At 40.0% G+C, this 17,257-nt stretch overlaps 3 protein-coding genes across 3 annotated transcripts; 2 read left to right on the top strand and 1 right to left on the bottom strand.

Annotated features, from left to right (window-relative positions):
- Positions 1-435: 435 nt before the first annotated feature.
- Positions 436-10,482, bottom strand: LOC128310830 (RE1-silencing transcription factor-like). Its single transcript, XM_053047556.1, has 2 exons — positions 9,931-10,482; positions 436-2,781 (listed from the first exon to the last, which is right to left on the bottom strand). Exons 1-2 carry the CDS (start codon positions 10,421-10,423, stop codon positions 1,415-1,417), a joined length of 1,860 nt encoding a protein of 619 aa, XP_052903516.1. The 5' UTR covers positions 10,424-10,482; the 3' UTR covers positions 436-1,414.
- A 985-nt stretch (positions 10,483-11,467) lies between these two features.
- On the top strand, positions 11,468-12,284 carry LOC128297827 (pre-mRNA-splicing factor Syf2). The gene has a single exon (XM_053033529.1). It carries the CDS (start codon positions 11,522-11,524, stop codon positions 12,215-12,217), a length of 696 nt encoding a protein of 231 aa, XP_052889489.1. The 5' UTR covers positions 11,468-11,521; the 3' UTR covers positions 12,218-12,284.
- A 182-nt stretch (positions 12,285-12,466) lies between these two features.
- LOC128309735 (activator of 90 kDa heat shock protein ATPase homolog 1) lies at positions 12,467-15,271 on the top strand. Its single transcript, XM_053046197.1, has 3 exons — positions 12,467-13,612; positions 13,681-13,816; positions 14,447-15,271. The coding sequence occupies exons 1-3, from the start codon at positions 12,831-12,833 to the stop codon at positions 14,579-14,581; spliced, it is 1,053 nt and encodes a 350-aa protein (XP_052902157.1). The 5' UTR covers positions 12,467-12,830; the 3' UTR covers positions 14,582-15,271.
- The last annotated feature ends 1,986 nt before the right edge of the window (positions 15,272-17,257 follow it).

Here is a 17,257-nt window from a genome sequence, read left to right as displayed (position 1 = left end):
GAACTTATATAGTGGTATATGGTAGAAATTGTTCCGTTCAAAAACACTTTAAATCCTCTTTGCCACGTTTAAAAGGAAGATGCTCAGAAGGATGACCCCGTATGTGTGCAAGTACAACGAAGGAGCCATTACAATGATAACCTTTACAAACTGTACGATAAACTTACTAGCGTGGCGAATCAGATTAGTCGGGCTCCCGCACGTTGGTCATGCCATCAGGATGATGACAAGCCATCCCGTCCTTTTCGTCCAAGTCCTTTTAGATCGTCTGCTTGAAGAAGTCCTCTGATGGACCGAGTGCGGTTTATAAGACTATACCAGGCCAAGATTACGGAGTAATTCCGTACTGAATTCTGTGACTAAGTAAGTAGTATGGTTTCGGTATTATCAGCGTATCAATATCGATGCCACGTTAGATATTATTTTTCATCATGGTACATACATTTATTGTACACATCTTCTCGTTTCAAGTACAACCCACGCTTCAATTTACATTCCATTTACACAATGCATCAAAGGTACAACCCGAATCGTAACTTCAAAAATCTGTACACGCGTAATTAAAGAAACGTTTCAATTGTGTCAACTAAACGAATTCGAACTTAGTAGTTAATAATAAATGAAAAAATATAGAAATAAATAAATCTTTAACTCTTCCAGGATTCATATAAGCAGCGCGCATTCTATCGTTAAAATAAGACGTGGATTATGTAAATAGAAACGGCTTTACCATTTTTAATAACATTCCAAAAATAATAGACCATTTTATGAAGCTTGGGGAAGAAATTTCACTATTTCATTGATATACTTCCTTTATAAGCTCATTGGGTGAATGAAAAAACTCGTAAAGCGAGTAAAGTAGAACAGCTTATGGAAACAAATATTATAATAATGTTTATCGAAAACGAATGAGTAAGAGGAAAAATGTTCATACAAAGCAAGTGAAAATAAGGTTATCGGCACCAACAGAAATATTTGGAACTCTTATCGTGCTTAACATTTTTTTCTGTGCCATGTGAATATTCTGTACACAAATTAGTAAAATAATCGAAATAGGTTGAAATGGAAATCGTTATAACCTTTGTTACTTTTACTGTGAAAGAAATCATCTTCTGTGAGTTAAGGTAGTAGCAAACGCGGTAATTTGAATTCTATTGGCCGTCTTGTAATTAAAATAAAACATTACACAAACAAGATTCTGTCTCAATCTTCTAACGTGATTTTTGTGACACTTAAAAAAGCCTCTCCGATTGTGTCTTTTTCTATCTTCAATTGTAAGGAAGATTTTCTTTGGAACCTGTGTATAGCGAAACAATGCCTTAATACGAACATTAACGAACGCCGTACGAATTATCCGCAAGGGGCAAGAAATTATCCGAGCAACGAGCAACCAGGTTAGACCTTTACTATGCATTTAAGAATACCTGTCCAATCCGTTCACTTCTGCGGCATATGCTTCCGGTATCAGCAAATGACCATTCGTTTCATCAACTGAGCGTGATAACGCCATTTCGTTGTCGTATAGCGTGGTATGGTCGGTCAGAAAAGATTCCTCCACGTTCGATACGTCAAATGAGTCTCGCAGCACCGCATCTTTAGCTGCTAGTTGTATTAACGCTAATGCTCCCTGTAATTTACGATTGTTTTCCTCCGGTTTAGGGGAAAAATTGATACAGTTTGATGCGGTGTCATTTGCTTGCAGTGCTGCAGCTGGCTTATCCGATAGTGGACGGGCACAGTCCTTGCTGGCCACCATCAAAACCGTTGGTCGGGTTTGGTTGGGATCAACTGGTGGCGGTGGAACGGTGGCCAGTACTGGCAGCGGTAAGACACCTCCGTGACCGATGCTTTCCATCCGTGGCAAAGGTTTGCTGTGGCCCGTCACACCAAGCAGTTGCCTTTTGGCCGGGGATATTGTGGTGACACTTTCCTGATGCAGCTGTTGCTTCAGTGCCATCGTGGAAGTCGTAGACGAAAACAGCTTCTGGGAGATCAGATTCGGTTCCAACGGTTTAGCAAGATCATCCTGCCAGGCGTCACGCAACCATTTCTTCTTCGGGTTGAACGTCGATTGTTTCGATGGAGCAAAGCATTCATCGCCGGATTCATCCTCCTCCTGGCTCGTGGGTTCCTGCCACTGAATTAATTTCGGACGCGAATTCTTCGGTTTCGTCGTCACTGGGCTGGTGGTATGGCTCATACAAGCGTTCATGTCCATCAATCCCTTACGGCTTGATTTGTATGAATTGTTCGGTGTGATCGGAGACAGTAGGAGTTGGTTATCATGTCCCGCAGAGCAACCTGAATCCCCTACGACTCCTCCATTCACGATTCCATGAACACCCGTCGGGAGGAAATTTTCATTATTAGCAGCACGCGGTGTCAAATGTGGTCGACGATTTTCATTTTCATTCTGGGACACACCATCCGTCGTGCCGCTTCCATTCTCACACCTTCCTCCGTTTGTTGTGCTGTTGCGCTTGGGCGTTTTCCGTGTTGGTGTACGATCCTCTCGCTCTGTGCGATACTTTTCTAACCATTTAAGTACCTCACTGTTCTGTTCCGGCACGGTCTGTATAACAAAGTCATCGCACCGTTTCAGTGTATCGTGCGGATGATCGGGACAGTGACGATTTGCATGCGTAAACCGCATCTGGCAATGGGGGACGGAGCAGATGAAGGGTCGTTCGCCGGTGTGCAGCCGTTGGTGCGTTTTCAATTGACCACTCTGTGTGAAAGCACGAGTACAGCCAGGATAGTCGCACAGGTAAGGACGTTCACCTAAAATTGCAACAAACAAATGGGTTTTAAATTGATTTCTCCTATTAAAATCTATATAGATTTTTCTATTTCGTGAAGTGAATATAAAAAATGTAATATTGTTGTGTAATGAAAGCAAATTGTAATGCTTTGTATTTTAAATCTTAAACCCTGTCTTTAGTATTTTTCTACTCTACTCTTTAATTTCTCGCATGCACCTCGACTCGATGTCGAGACTTTGATTTCTAACGGAACAAACGTTTAAATCTCCCAACAAACCTTTGCGTATAACTTGTTCCACAACATTCTTTCCAAACTAACAGTGGGTCCCAAAACAAACAAAGAAAAACAACAAACGAGAACATAACATTTTGCGTCGGACGCTCCGATCACGTTTTGGGCGAGTTTTAGCATGTTTGTCCCGCATAGCAAAACGGGTTGTCCCGCAACTGGAATCGCCTTGTGCGCAAAACATCAAAATGTGAGCGGGCCCCTTTGTAAGTTGTAAAATCGGCGAATAAATAAAACCAAGCATGATGCGTATGGTGTACAGGTAGAGACAGAGAAAAGGGTAGGTTCAATCGAAGGAATTAGAAATACCATTCTTTACATAACTAGTAAATGCAAAATGGTACCGGTTTATTTATTTTTTTATTCACTTGCGTAGTAATCAGAACAAAGAGAATCAATGGAAAATTGCACACATCTGCAAAACTTGCCTTTCAATATCTATAGCTAATCTCTGTCCGGATGTCCAATACTCCGCTTTTGCAATGTTTTGCAAATCTTAAGCAGGAACATTTTTTTCTTCAGGCAAAAAAAAAGAAAATTAGTTTCCTAAGGTGAAGATCCTTCAGTCCGTCAGTGGGGCAATGATTGTTACCTGAAGGACAAGCGCAGAAGCTGATCTTTCTGCGAATGGATGATCGGAAACGCGGCGATCTAGTTAGAAGAAAATGTGAAACAATCCACCCCAGAAGAGCAACAAGGACAACTAGCAAGCTAAACTTTGCTTTTTTTATTCTAAACCGATAAATAAAAGATTTACAAACGGTGCTGTAAGATGCTTAACTTAGGGAAAAAGGATCTCTAAGAAAAAAAAAACCTTATCTACTGGAAAAAGGACGACGAAAAAAAAGCTTCCAACCTATCGCAAGGCACAAAGGAAAGAAACAACCCAAGGAGAAGCGAAAACTCATATCCAGGGGTTCCTTTTTCTGGTTTTCTTATTCTCGAAATCGAATATACAGGATGGAACACGTGCAACCGAGCAGCGCATAACTCGCGCAAGCAAAATCCAAACCTGCGGACCGAGGGTGCGCAAACCCAGCCCGTGACACATCATGCGCAAAAGGACATTATGCGCCCGATGGGGTGCGTCTTTCGGCGTTCTTGTGTACTGTACTGTTTAACCGCTATACCCGGGACAGTTGGTAGCGATTGCTTGAGATGAAATGTAAAGGGCGAAGAGAGCTCACGTGTTGCATTAAGCGAATGCCACAAGAAACGATTGCGAAAGAAGGGGTAGTATTAGGGACCCTTTTTTTTGGCTCTACAAAGTTTTTCTATTTGCTTCTTTCGCGGGTCCACAGTGCGGTAGAACAATGTGATTTAAATTTTCCACCAGCGTGTATCTCGGTGGTGCTGGAATTAATCTCAAATTCCCCTGGAGAGTGGAAGTTTCTTGGGGGGATTTTTACCTCATGAAGGGATGGGACGCTTTAACAAAATTAATGCTCAAAGCACTTCTGCGATATATTATTACGACGCAAAGATGTTATTTGATTACGCGAGCAACAATACGATGAAAATTGAAAAGTACAGTAATGATTTTTCTTAGATTTCTTCCATTAATAAAGTGTAAGAATAATATCATACCTCAAAAACCAAAATCCTAACATTAAACACGTTTTTTTAACACTGTTTTGCAACTCGGAGTCCAGAATTGCTTAAACCGGAGTTTATGAATTGCTTCGGAGTCCAGAATTGCTTGAGAATGAAATTCTCAATAAGCGTTTTTGATCTATATATAACTTTACATTTCGTTTCAAGCATAAAATAGAAAAAAAAAATTCACGCAACATTATTGTAATATCTTCTTTATATAATACTCTTAAATTCTTGGTTCCTGGTGATTATTGACAAACTGCCATTGGGCACTGCAATCTTTCTGCATATAGCTTTGATAGATGTTCAATTTTTGTGTTTAATTAAACCGTACCGTACCGGTTGTATAATTACCGTACTTTCACATACGTTTACTATTCTTGCAAAACCTATTCATCTATTTCTTGCGATAGTTGTCGCTTAAAAAAGATTGTTTAAATTTCTGAACATGTTTTGAAATTCAGACTATTTTTTTCTATTCTTATTTCTGGAAATTGGTAAGTTTCTTTTTTCCAAAATACAAATAATCTAATCAAACGCACATGACGCGTTAACATCTGACTTTAGGCATATAAATGGTCTTCAGAATTTTGCGAAAACTACGAGTCGCATGAATCTTTTGAGAATGATTCTCCATTAAAGATTCATATGAACATTCATGGTTTTTCTTTTCATACATACGAACACTTGAATCATGGTTTTTCTTTTCTATTACACATTCAATAAAAAGTTGGTTTGTTACTGATTGTTATATTAAATTAAATGTTTAATTATTGAAATTTGCAACAAGAGAGACAAAAAACCCAATCAAAAACAAATCGGCAATATAGAGTGTGTACTTTATGCTTTCCGTCGACTCATGAAATAGTATGAGCAAGCAATAATATATTGAAAACACTATCGCAATAAAAAATATGAACTCTCACCGTTCCACGGTCATTAAAGATGCACTGTTAATTACACATTATCAACAACACCTAAAACGGGCATTGCAAAACATCAGTACAAACCAAGACTGTTGCGGAAGATCCGATTAACATTAATGTTCGGACATTACACCATCACAACGCAAAACAAAGATCGCAGAAAAATGAAGTTGTCAAAGCATGTCGAAAAACGGGGAAATGAAATCCATTTCTAACATTAATGCATACGCAACGCGTGCATGAGCGGAGCTGTTAAAACCATAAAAGAGTAAAGGCATGAGAAACGCTCATAATGAAGCTTCGTTCCGGACCGCAGAAATTAAAAGAGAACCAACAAAAGGAACGCAGAAGAGGATGTTTAAACTAAAGAAAGCAATCTTTTAACCGACAGGTATGGAGGTTCGATAACAGACAATGTAAAAATGGCGAGTAAAACTGCCTCATTCAATGAGAACTGCCTCCACCAATATATGCATAGGAGCGAGAGGAGCTAAAGCTTTCCTACTGCTCGCTCCATTTTCTGCATTTCGCTGTTCCGTGCACCCCGATTCGGATCTAATCAAAATCAATTTAAACCACCCAATTTAAAAATCTCTTTCGCAGCCTCTTTTCGCGCTACGTTCGCACACTGAACAAAAAAACGACCAAAGAGGAAGAGATGCAACAAAAAAATAAAAAAGCCAAACTACGGTCAAAATTTTGCACGATGTGAATGACCACATCTTTGCTTCCTACCCTGCGAACACTACACAACACCGGCTACTCCCACAACACACACAAAATACACGTCTGACCTGCTTTAATATTAGCGAACGAAGATGATGGTCGACATCTCGATAGATCAGCGCCAATAGAGACGATATGAGGCACCTTCATACATTTAACCACATTAGTGTAGTACTCTGACTTCTTTCCATACTTTCAACTTCCATCTTCATTAAAAACGGATTCCACGGGATGGGCTTCATTTTGCTCTCTAGACGAAAAAAGAATTACGAAATGGAGCTCGTTAAAGAATAGACAATTTTTTTCGAAAGAATTGAACTGAAATAAATCTTGAGCAAAGAAAGAAGGCTAAGAACGGACTAGAGCGAAATGTTTCAAGCAATCACGCCTTGTGCTCCACTGTTTCTCCATTTGTGCCGTAGGCAACTATGAAAAATCGAAAACTCTACAGTAAATTGAGCTATTTCTTTGGCCAAATTCCGCTCCACATTGCTCGATCTTGCTGGGGCGATGAGGGCCAATGGCCAGCTAGCCTGTGATATGCGGTTCCGTCAGCTTCTGTTCCGTTCCCTAATCCTGGGGGATGTGGAAATTACATAATTAGCGAAAGAATCGGGAAAACCCCGAGTTCGATCTACTGGAACTATAACGCATATTTTTTGACCGTAAAATATTCAACCAGGGCAAACACTATAAAGCACCCTATTTATGTTTGTGATGGGGGTATGGTTTCTTTTTCATGGCTTTCTTCCAATGATCCATTAATTGTAGAAGTAATAGTAGTAGTTGGGGCAAAAATAGAAGAAAACCGGACTCATTTGATGAAATTGATGATCAAGGAAAAGGAAGGAAAGAAAAGGAAACGAACCATCGATCTCGCCAGCCAGCTGGAAAACGATCGATGGGTGATTTTTTTTCGGCTGGTGCCCCGTTTGTGCTGTTTTCGTACAACTTCAAACCATCAGCGTAATTACGGTAATCATTATACACACCGGAGTATTTCGGGTGTGCTAGTGCACTGTTCGATTTGCAAGAAGTAATAAACAGGCATCCGTGGCTTCTGTCTGGCTGTTTTCCGGTCATTTTTGCCTTCCGTCTTGAAGTGAACAAAGGTGCGAAGCTAATCGCACAGGACGCCGATTGATCCTGTTCGAATGATCCATTCAATGCACAAAAGACTGCATAGTTCGAACAATAGTAGTCCAATCATTACACATTAATGAAAACATTTTTATAAACCGAAGTAATCCGAAGTAATCACATTGCAATGCCTAAAATGAAAATAAAAAGCTTAAAATACGTAATCAAATTTAAGTTCAACATTTTAAATTAATTTGAAAAAGAAAATATGTCTCATCCATTTAAGAATTATCGAGCATTCGTCGCTAGGAAGAAAAAGGTTTTTAAAAATGTCTAACCGTTTCCACTCAGATTCTTCTTTTCACCAACGATGCAATACTACAAAACGAAGGAACAAAAGACGAAAACATATAACAGATGTGCAAACTTGCCTTAAGCTACATCCATTTCAAACGATCCTTAATCGGTTCAAAGCAGAGAAGCAAAAGCACAACAAGTGCATTTTCTACTTGCAGACGAATATTGAGGATTTTTTAAACGGATGCCGCTTCAACCCGTAGGAGCGACAAATTTCTCGGAAACAAGAAGGATGGATTTTGTCAGAAGATCCGAAAAGGGGATTCTAAAACAAAGCGAGAACTTGCTGACTTGAGAGGAAAACACATGAGGAAAAATCCATAAAAGAAAATAACAAAAATGTAAAGGATGTGACAAACAAACAAAAAGAAAAAACAAAATGATGAAAAATTAAAAATCTGCAAAACAGAAAAAAATAGAAGAGAAATAGGGAGAAAAGAGAAACAGCAACAACTCAAAGTGCAAGGTGGTTAAGAAAAAGGATGATAAACGGGAAGAGGGTAAAGAAACCCCGAACTGCTATTTAAGCCATTTAATGAAGTTAAGCCAACTTCGGGTGCATGTGTGTGTGCATTTGTTCGTCCAAACGATACATCGAACCCCGATACACACCTGGGATAGTAGGCGAAGGTTTAAAACGTTATGCGTGTTGGTGTGCGTATATTGAACATATTGTGCCATCAAGAGAGTTGAAAAGGTAGCATAAGCGTTGCTTGCTATGAACTAAAAAAAAAAGCACACATAAGTATGTACCAACACATGCACGACCAAATGACGGAATACATAGCAACGCAATGCGCAACACACGGTTTCTCTGTGTGTTGGGCTCCGTTAGCGCCGTTCATATCGCTCAACCAACGGACCGCGTCCCGAACCAAATGTCCAGTCGCCACCCGCTTTTAAGATGCCGGCGCGTGAACACGCTTGAGTTTCCGCAAAAAATAATCCGTCTGCGCACCAACACACGACTACAGAGGTTTACTTGCCATCGCTGTGGAAGCTTTTAAATAGCAAGCGCGTTGCCACACTGGTGTTCCTTTATGCGCCATCCAACACGCGACCTCCGCGCGGATTGTGCATGTATTGGGTGGGCCGGAATCATGCGAATCATACCTCTCTTTCGTGCTCTCCGGTTTACTGCTTGGTGCTGGGGATCGCTCGTCAATAACGAAACAACCGAATGGTTATGATCCATCCAATGGTGCTGTCGATGACGATCACTGTCATCATCATCAGGGGCCTCGGCAGAAGGAAAGGAAATTATTTCATACGTTATTATCATTCGTTGCTTACTTTTCTCCCCAAAACCTACCGGGGAACACAGAGAAGAACGTACAGTAAAAGGAAGCACATTTTCTCCAGTTCCACCTGGCAGCGGTGGGTTGTATTTTTTATTGCCATACAGAAAGGACAGCCCCCCGTGTTTCCAAGAGAGCCAGCTGGTGGTAGAACTAAGGCAAGTACGGTTGTAATCAGGTGGCATTTTCCAGCAGCATATTTGTCGCTGCATATTGCATCATGGTAGGCGATGATGATGCTGGGGAATCATAAAATGCCTTGCTTGGGTGGTATCTCGTTTAGCTTCAAGCAAGAAAAAAAAACATCTTTCTTAGCCACAGGAGTTGAAAATGTGTGAAACAAAGGGTAAACGCGGGGAAAAGGACACGCGTAGAAAGAGTGATACGCAAAACCCACCTGAAGAATGCGGCAAATGACAGCAGGTGCTAAGGAGCACTGTTTTTTATCCGCTTTACAGAAATCACCTGACTCAATATAAATTAAATATCTCCTCATAAAACTCATAAGAATCCATCAAGCCTCAACAAAAGCAGGTGACACGCAATCTTTTTCGATATTAAAGTCTTTTTTATCTTTACAAGATAGATTTTGTTTGTTTGTGTTTCGCAAAATAAAATCAGCGACAAACGGCCGAGTACTCCCGGGATAAGGTGCTCTTTGACTGATTGGAGAAGGAAATGTCTTCAAAACAATATGGATTATACCATCATAGCCATCGTTGCGTAAACTGAACGTTACCAATAGCTGTAAGCAAAAGGGTCTGGCCGATATGCTTGATAAAAAAAAACTGCGACAAATTTGCGTTTTTTTCAAAATTTTCTTAAAGGAACTATATCGACGGCCTACTAAGATGTTGCGTTGTGATACTTCTGCGAAACGCAATCAATTTCCTTACCTGTATGAGTGCGTAAATGTGCCTGCAAGGACTTTTCTCTCGGGAAAACTCGATTGCAGTAGCGGCATTTTATTGCGGACGGCGAAATCGAACCCTCGACCATAAGCGTTGTCAGTGCTTCGGAACGCGGCCGGCCGCGCTTATTTTCCGACTTCTCGGCTGAACCACTGCCACCGCTGGAAGTGTTCCATGCTTGCGGTGTGCCGGATGAGTTGTGCCCACCGTAGCTTCGGTTTTGATGCCCATCCGGAGAACTGCAGCTGGAGGTTGGACTGGTAGCGTCACTGAGCCAATTGGTGTTTTGGTTCCAGGATTGTTGCAACTGTGCCGATGTGCTGAGTGTTCCGATCTGATGCTGCTGATGCCCATTCGTGGACGAGGGTGTACCGAACGGTGGTGGTGATCCTATGCTTACCGATGGTGGCGGTGTGCTTAAGTAATTTGCGCATGGCGGCACAGCCGTCTTAAGACGCTTGGGACTGTTTAGTGCCATTGGTAGGGAGGGTGAGCCGTATGCTGAGACCACAAGCTTGATGCATCGATACGAATGATTTATTTTACAGGCGTACGTAATATTAATCCATTTTCATGTTGTCACTGTGTTGCACTGTTTTAAACACACTAAACCTTGCACAAAACACCACCAGCACGCAAGCATAAAATTCACACGAAATCGATTCACTTTAAACAGCTTAAATTGCTTATTGCTCGAAGTCGAACTTTAAACTGCACTCAAACAACGCGTTTTCTTTTTCGTAACCTTTTATTCTGTTTTTCTGAGGGTGTAAAAGTACTTTTCACTACTCACAAGCAACATTTTACACATGGTTTCGTTACCATAGAACTCACGCCCGGTTTATTCCGTGCAGAAATAAAAGAACTTTCTGTAGTATGCGTCTATTCAACGCAATGCATATTATTTTTCTGGCGGTGCTTCGTCTTCCTCGTTTTTACGAGAATTGGTATTTAAATTTGTATCGTTCAACAGGTGGTTCATGGCCGCGTTAGTTGTTCTCCATCTTGATATTCTTTGACATAAGGGATACGTGTCATTTCAACATAATTGAGATGTTTGTAGATTCTGAATGATAATTTGCGCTTTCAAGATATTGCGAACGTCTTAAGTGAAACAAATCCAATATTAGGGGAATTATCTTGCGTATTTTGTATGCGAAAATCGTAAAATATTTCCTTTGTCAATCCATGATAAATACAACATAATCCCTGATGTCAAAAGTCATGATGTCATACTTTCTAAACAGATTGGACCTTCATTTGAGGGCGAATTTCAATTATTTCTGACGAATTATGCCCAAATAAACCTTGCGCTTTTATAAGCGCATATAATAAATGCTTTATTTCTTGTGAGCATTCCAGTAAACTTAAAACTTTAAAATATAGAATAAAGTGAAAAATTTTATATTCTCTACCGGAACGTCAATTTTGACAATCGATTGCCGAATGTCTCCAAATGTGTCAAATGTAGCTGTCATCTGTCTTTCATCACCTTGATTTTGTTTACCCAATGCAGTGGTGGAGTAAACAACGTAAATAAAAGTTACATCTTGTGTAGTTCAATAAAATCGCTAACATGTCTGAAACTGCAACAAGTTCATCAAAAACATTTGCTGAGAAGCACGCTGACCGAATGGCCCGATTGAAGCAGTTGCATACACAACGTAACGAAGCCCGTGCTTCGAACCATCAGGAGGTCATCGCGGAGCACGAGCGCAAGAAGCTCCCTGCAAATTGGGAGGCCAGAAAACGACAAGCTGAATGGTTGATTGGAGATTTGAAGGCACGAACGGAAGCAGAAGAACATGGGCTGGATTACAATCGAGTGAAAATGCTTAACGTATCCGCCGCCGAAGCAGACCGAATCGATAAGCTAAAAGCGAAGAAGAGGAACGCAGATCCGGGCTTTTCGGACTATGAAGCACAAACAGCACGACAGTACAATCGGTTGGTAAAAGCGATGCCTGCCAGGGATTTGACAAAGTATGAAGAGCAAAAGGAAAAATACGGAGATGCTTTCTACGGTGGACCGAACGTTATACTGCAAGGCCTGCACAAGGACACTCCGGCTGCAATCGACAGCATGGTAAAGGACTTGGAAGGGCAGATAGCCAAGCGCAAAAAGTTCTCTAGAAGACGTACACACAATGATGATGCCGACATTGATTATATTAACGAAAAGAACGCTCGGTTCAACAAGAAATTGGAACGATTCTATGGGGAGCATACGACAGAGATCAAACAGAATTTGGAACGCGGTACAGCTATTTAATATGTATGTCAATATTATATTATTAATTTCATCATATTTGATTGAAAACATTGAATAAAAATTAGAGCAAAGAGCAAAAAATCAGTTTTATTTTGTTTGTGTGTTTCACACAAAGATACAAAACATCGCACACATTTACAGCAAACACATCGAGAAAATGAAGGAACATCGATTTTTTCGCATTTTGTTCGAGATCGACCACTGTGCTTGCTGTCTGCATGACAGTTCTGTGACAGATGCTTTGGGACAGTTGCTCGGCATGGAAAAGCCGAAAAATCTAGAAAAATCTTGAATTTTTCGTGTTCGGTCCGCTAGTATTTGCGAATGAAAACTGCAAGAGATCGCTGTTGGAAGCTATCACTCGCACTCTCTCGTACCAATCGATTTGCATAATAAGCGTCCTAGCCTCCAGTGATTCGATTTGCTTGCGCAAAAATCCTGTTTGCCTCAAGAACACATACCGTGCGCTGTATAGGCGAGGTGAACAAACGCGGCGTTGAATAATCACATAGCATCAAGCTCTTGTTAAGAAAATAGCATCGACGGATCCACGCTGAGATTGCTCGCTGTGGTGGTCTGCGTCTCGAGTAACCTCTTCATAAGTTGAGCAAAAATGGCTAAATGGGGTGAAGGCGATCCACGCTGGATTGTGGAGGAGCGACCGGATGCGACAAATGTCAACAATTGGCACTGGACAGAGAAAAACGCTACACCATGGTCGAAGGATAAGTTGAAGACCCTGCTTGATGGATTTGTGATTTCTGGATCTGGATTGGAATGCACTATAACAAAGATCGACAAGCTGGATGGTGAGGCAACGGCCAATAACCGGAAAGGGAAGCTAATATTTTTTTACGAGTGGAACATAGTGCTGCTATGGAAGGGTCAATTTAACGATGAGGAGGTGACGGGCAAAGTGACCATTCCCAATCTCTCCGAGGAAAACGATGTGGACGAGGTGGAACTAACGGTATCATTGGATAGTTCGAATCCGGCCTCGGAAAAAATGAAACTGTTCATGTATAACGTCGGGCGGGAGAAGCTAAGAAAGCAGTTGGACACCTACATTCGTGAGCTCAAGGCGGACTTTGCTAAGGGGTTAATCCTGCCGAAGAAGGACGAAGTGAATGGTGCAGAGACGGAACCACGAAAGAATGACAAGGAAACCGTGTTCGCAAGCGGGTTTAACAAGAAAAAGATTGACTTCGAAACCGTAACGAGTCCGAAGGATACCTCGAAAAAAGTCGCTGGCTGTAAGCTTGACTTGAAGGAACTGAGAATGACGGAGAAGTTCCAGTGCAGGACGATCGAATTATTCGACGCACTTACGAGAGAGGATATGGTCACGGCATTCACCCGTGGCCACGTTAAGCACGAGCTATTCGAGGGAGGAGAGTAAGTAAAACTACCATATTGAAGAGTTTCAATTAAGAGTGATTTTAATGCATGTGCAAATATTTTAGCTTCGTTTACTTTGGAGGCAATATTAGTGGCAAGTTTAAGGAAATTGTGCCGAACAAGAAAATTGTACAAACTTGGCGATACAAGGAGTGGCCTTCAGGACATTATTCGACTGTAACAATTGAATTAGAAGAGGAGGTACGTATATTGGGGTAATTGCTTAGTTTAAGGAACGTATTACGTTGACAACCACTTGATAGAAACCGCTTGATAGAATATTGTTCACCTGTCGTTGAATTAAGTACATTATTCAATTATGCAATATAATTGTCGCATTGCTTTTGAACTGATTAGTTTTCTACATGAGATCTGACATTGCACAGCACACACTTATTAGATATCTTTGAGATAGTCAGTTTTGTCCTCTAACGTCATACGAAATGAGATTCTCAGTTGAATATTAATTGTTTTATCGAATAGAAGCTTAAATTAAACCATCTTGTGTGTATGAAAGTGCTACATCGCAATTCCATATTCACAGTTAGCGATTGAGAATATTACACGGCAGGGCCCAAGCTTAGATAAATTCTGGTGCTAAATGAAAACCAAATAAGTGGATTTCTTTTCTAAGTTATGGAGATCTATCTAACAGAAATACATTGTTATAGTAGTAATTTCACATACATTGGTGCTCAAAGGTTACCATTTCCGCTCATGTATTTATGGTCTAAAATTTTCAAATCATTGTTGAACAATATTATTAATACAGTCCAAGTTTGGTTGATATGCGCTTTATTTTTATGACCATATTATTATTTTGTCTTCTAGGAGGATCACACAACACTTAAACTGACCCAAAAGATGATTCCGGCAGCCGAACTTGAGAGGACCGGCGAGAATTGGAAGCGATACTATTGGAATAGTATTCGATCTGCTTTTGGATTCGGAAGTTTTCTTCGCTAAAAGGAAATTTTTGGTATAATCATTTACTGTCATCAACAACACCACAATATGCACCATTTTGCACGCTCTGTCACAACAAATCCCTACCCTTGTTGAAACGCATTGCATATGTCGAAGAGTACCAATCGGGAAAGTTATTATCTATAGCTTCGGTACAAGAGCGGTGGTTGTCTCGGCTTCGGACCGTAAATTAGTATGAGATTACTATTAAAGTTGTATGACAAATAGTTACACAAAATCAGGCAGATCAACGGTCAACGCGATCCGAATGCGATTTCACATTTGCTTTACACCGGTTATCCATTTCGAATGCAATGCTTCATTTGAGAGCGGAAGGGACTCACTTATTGAAATACAGCCATAGTAAGACAATTATAGTTGAATTAGCCTTTTTGTGTTTCGTTCGTGCAACTGAGAAAATACACCTGCCCATGCCTGCCACTAACTTGGCTTTATAGACTCATTATTGTGAGACACCTTTGAAGTTACTAAGTTCTAGCTCCATTGCTTATATCATTGCTTTAATTTATGTTAGCGTAAAATTACACCCTTTCCGATTCGGTACGAAGCGTAGGGTCGTGCTGTACAAGGACAAAGATAGCGATAACAAGAAACAACGAGCAGAGCACGTGGCATTGTAATGTGAAGCGATTTTACTTTTGATATAATAAAAAGTAAATAAGTAATACTAATGAGCTAAGCATTTCCGGTGTATTAAGTGCAGTGTTGCACTGCATAGTTGGAAAGAATAAGATTTTTTTAAAGTAAAGTAAATTTAGATTAATATACTCGTAAAACATTCTCCGTAAGACAAAACGATAAAGACTTATGTGAGAACAATGACTCGTTCGATGATTCACGAATAAGTAGCGTTATTGGTTGATTTCAAAAGTTTGGTCAGTAGCATTTCCACACTAGACGACCGGGATGGTTTCAGCTTCTGGGCGTCATAACTTCTTGACCAAAGAGGAAAAGTTTTCGGAAACAAAATGTCGTTCGGATGAGCTGAGCTCCTATTGGTGAAAAGACTAACTATACTTTCGATAATCCAGCATCTATTCAAAACGACTGGGTTTCGTAACTAGGGCAAGTTATACGCAATCGGGTAGAAGTTGAGTGTAGAAAAGCGAACGCGCAACATAAATATTTTTATTGTCCAGAACAACGAAAGAACTAACTCATTTTCTCTTTATACGCAGCCACTGTTGAACGTGTTAGAAGGAGAAAAACATTGGTAGAGAGAGGATAATGTAGATGAAAGAGTACATACATTTCACAAGCAGCGGATTTGCTTCAGTTCATAAAATATCCATTCGTAAAGGTTCTGGTTTTATGCATGTAGTTTGTGTCTGTGTTGCATATGAGCCAAACCCACTTCGTCCTAAATATATGCTCAAAAACAAAGTTTCTCGTTCTGTTGTCAAAGAGTGCATATAAAATCGTTATCAATTTCATGAACGTTACGGTTCACTTTTTATTATACTACATCTATCGTTATAACTCGTCCCGGTGTGAAGTACCTCTCTTGAAATTCACTACAAATACCAAATACACTGGGTGAAACTCATGGCGCAACATTACTATTTTTATTTAGTAAGCATAATTCACTATATTTTGAAGATTTCCATTGAACATTAACCGTGTCGGTCTAATGATTTAGAATTGCATTTGCGCACGGCAATGAAGAGTATTAAACATTATATGAACGGGGATTATTATTCCATGGTAGCTAATTGTGCTGCATCCAGTGATAAGAAAAAAAAAATCAATTCCATGGAATTATTTCTTAGAAATTCCCAGATTTTTCAAGGGTTATAGATTTTCGTACTGTAGCTATGGTATGTACTCCCCAATGAATGAAATGAAATTGTATTTGTAACGTAATTTGATTATGTACAACCCAAGGTATAAAATGTGGACATATTTGATTGAACAACTACATATGCAATAATAGCAATATAGCCTGGTCTGAAGTATTTCCTTACACGATTGAACGGAAGTATTTCAATAAAATGAAATGAATTTCAAACTATTCTTTACAAAAACGCACATCTACAAAAAATCTGCTCATAAACTAGAACTACTCATGCACACTCATGACAAAGGAAACATTACTTCTTCTTTGTGGCATTACAACTTCGAAGGTGTGACCCTGTTCTGTGCTGCTGAGAAGTTGTCCGCCAGGGAATAACTACAGGAACAGTCTTGGAGAAACCGACACCAATACCATCAACTGAAAAGTCGATAAAAAATAATATAGAAAGCAACAAAATTTTTTTGAATATAGTTGTTTCCCGAATTAGGCGACACTCAAGTTACGCGAACTCAAGATACGAGAATCTCAAAATTTAGACAGTCATGTAGTTTTGTATATGGAATTGAATATTTTATTTGCCAAATTTCATTTTTTCCAAAACTATGTTGCTTTACACTATTATATAAGTACTCAGACTTCCACGAATTACAGACCCTTCAGCTATGCACGTGCGATAATTAAAGAAACAAATGACACTACAACGTTGTTAGAATTCATTTTGTTTGAAATATAAGTTAGTGTTTATTAACAACATGGGGCATTTCCCAGGGAGTTAAACTCTTTATAGAAAACTCTCGAGTTCCTCTAGGACAAACCTGTTAAAAATGTCAAAACTATTCCACTAGTTGTTATTGTTTAGC

Source organism: Anopheles moucheti, chromosome 2 (genome assembly GCF_943734755.1).
Source record: "Anopheles moucheti chromosome 2, idAnoMoucSN_F20_07, whole genome shotgun sequence".
In the NCBI taxonomy this organism is placed as follows: domain Eukaryota; kingdom Metazoa; phylum Arthropoda; class Insecta; order Diptera; family Culicidae; genus Anopheles; species Anopheles moucheti.
Note: the sequence above shows the minus strand (reverse complement) of the source record. Positions and strands in the feature narration are given on the sequence as shown.

Coding starts and splice junctions, on each gene's coding strand:
- LOC128310830 (XM_053047556.1), bottom strand. CDS start 10,423: ATGGCACTAAACAGTCCCAAGCGTCTTAAGACGGCTGTGCCGCCATGC. Junction 2,782..9,930: donor ACATTTACGCACTCATACAG/GTAAGGAAATTG, acceptor TTGCAATTTTAG/GTGAACGTCCTTACCTGTGC.
- LOC128297827 (XM_053033529.1), top strand. CDS start 11,522: ATGTCTGAAACTGCAACAAGTTCATCAAAAACATTTGCTGAGAAGCAC.
- LOC128309735 (XM_053046197.1), top strand. CDS start 12,831: ATGGCTAAATGGGGTGAAGGCGATCCACGCTGGATTGTGGAGGAGCGA. Junction 13,613..13,680: donor GAGCTATTCGAGGGAGGAGA/GTAAGTAAAACT, acceptor CAAATATTTTAG/CTTCGTTTACTTTGGAGGCA. Junction 13,817..14,446: donor CAATTGAATTAGAAGAGGAG/GTACGTATATTG, acceptor TTTGTCTTCTAG/GAGGATCACACAACACTTAA.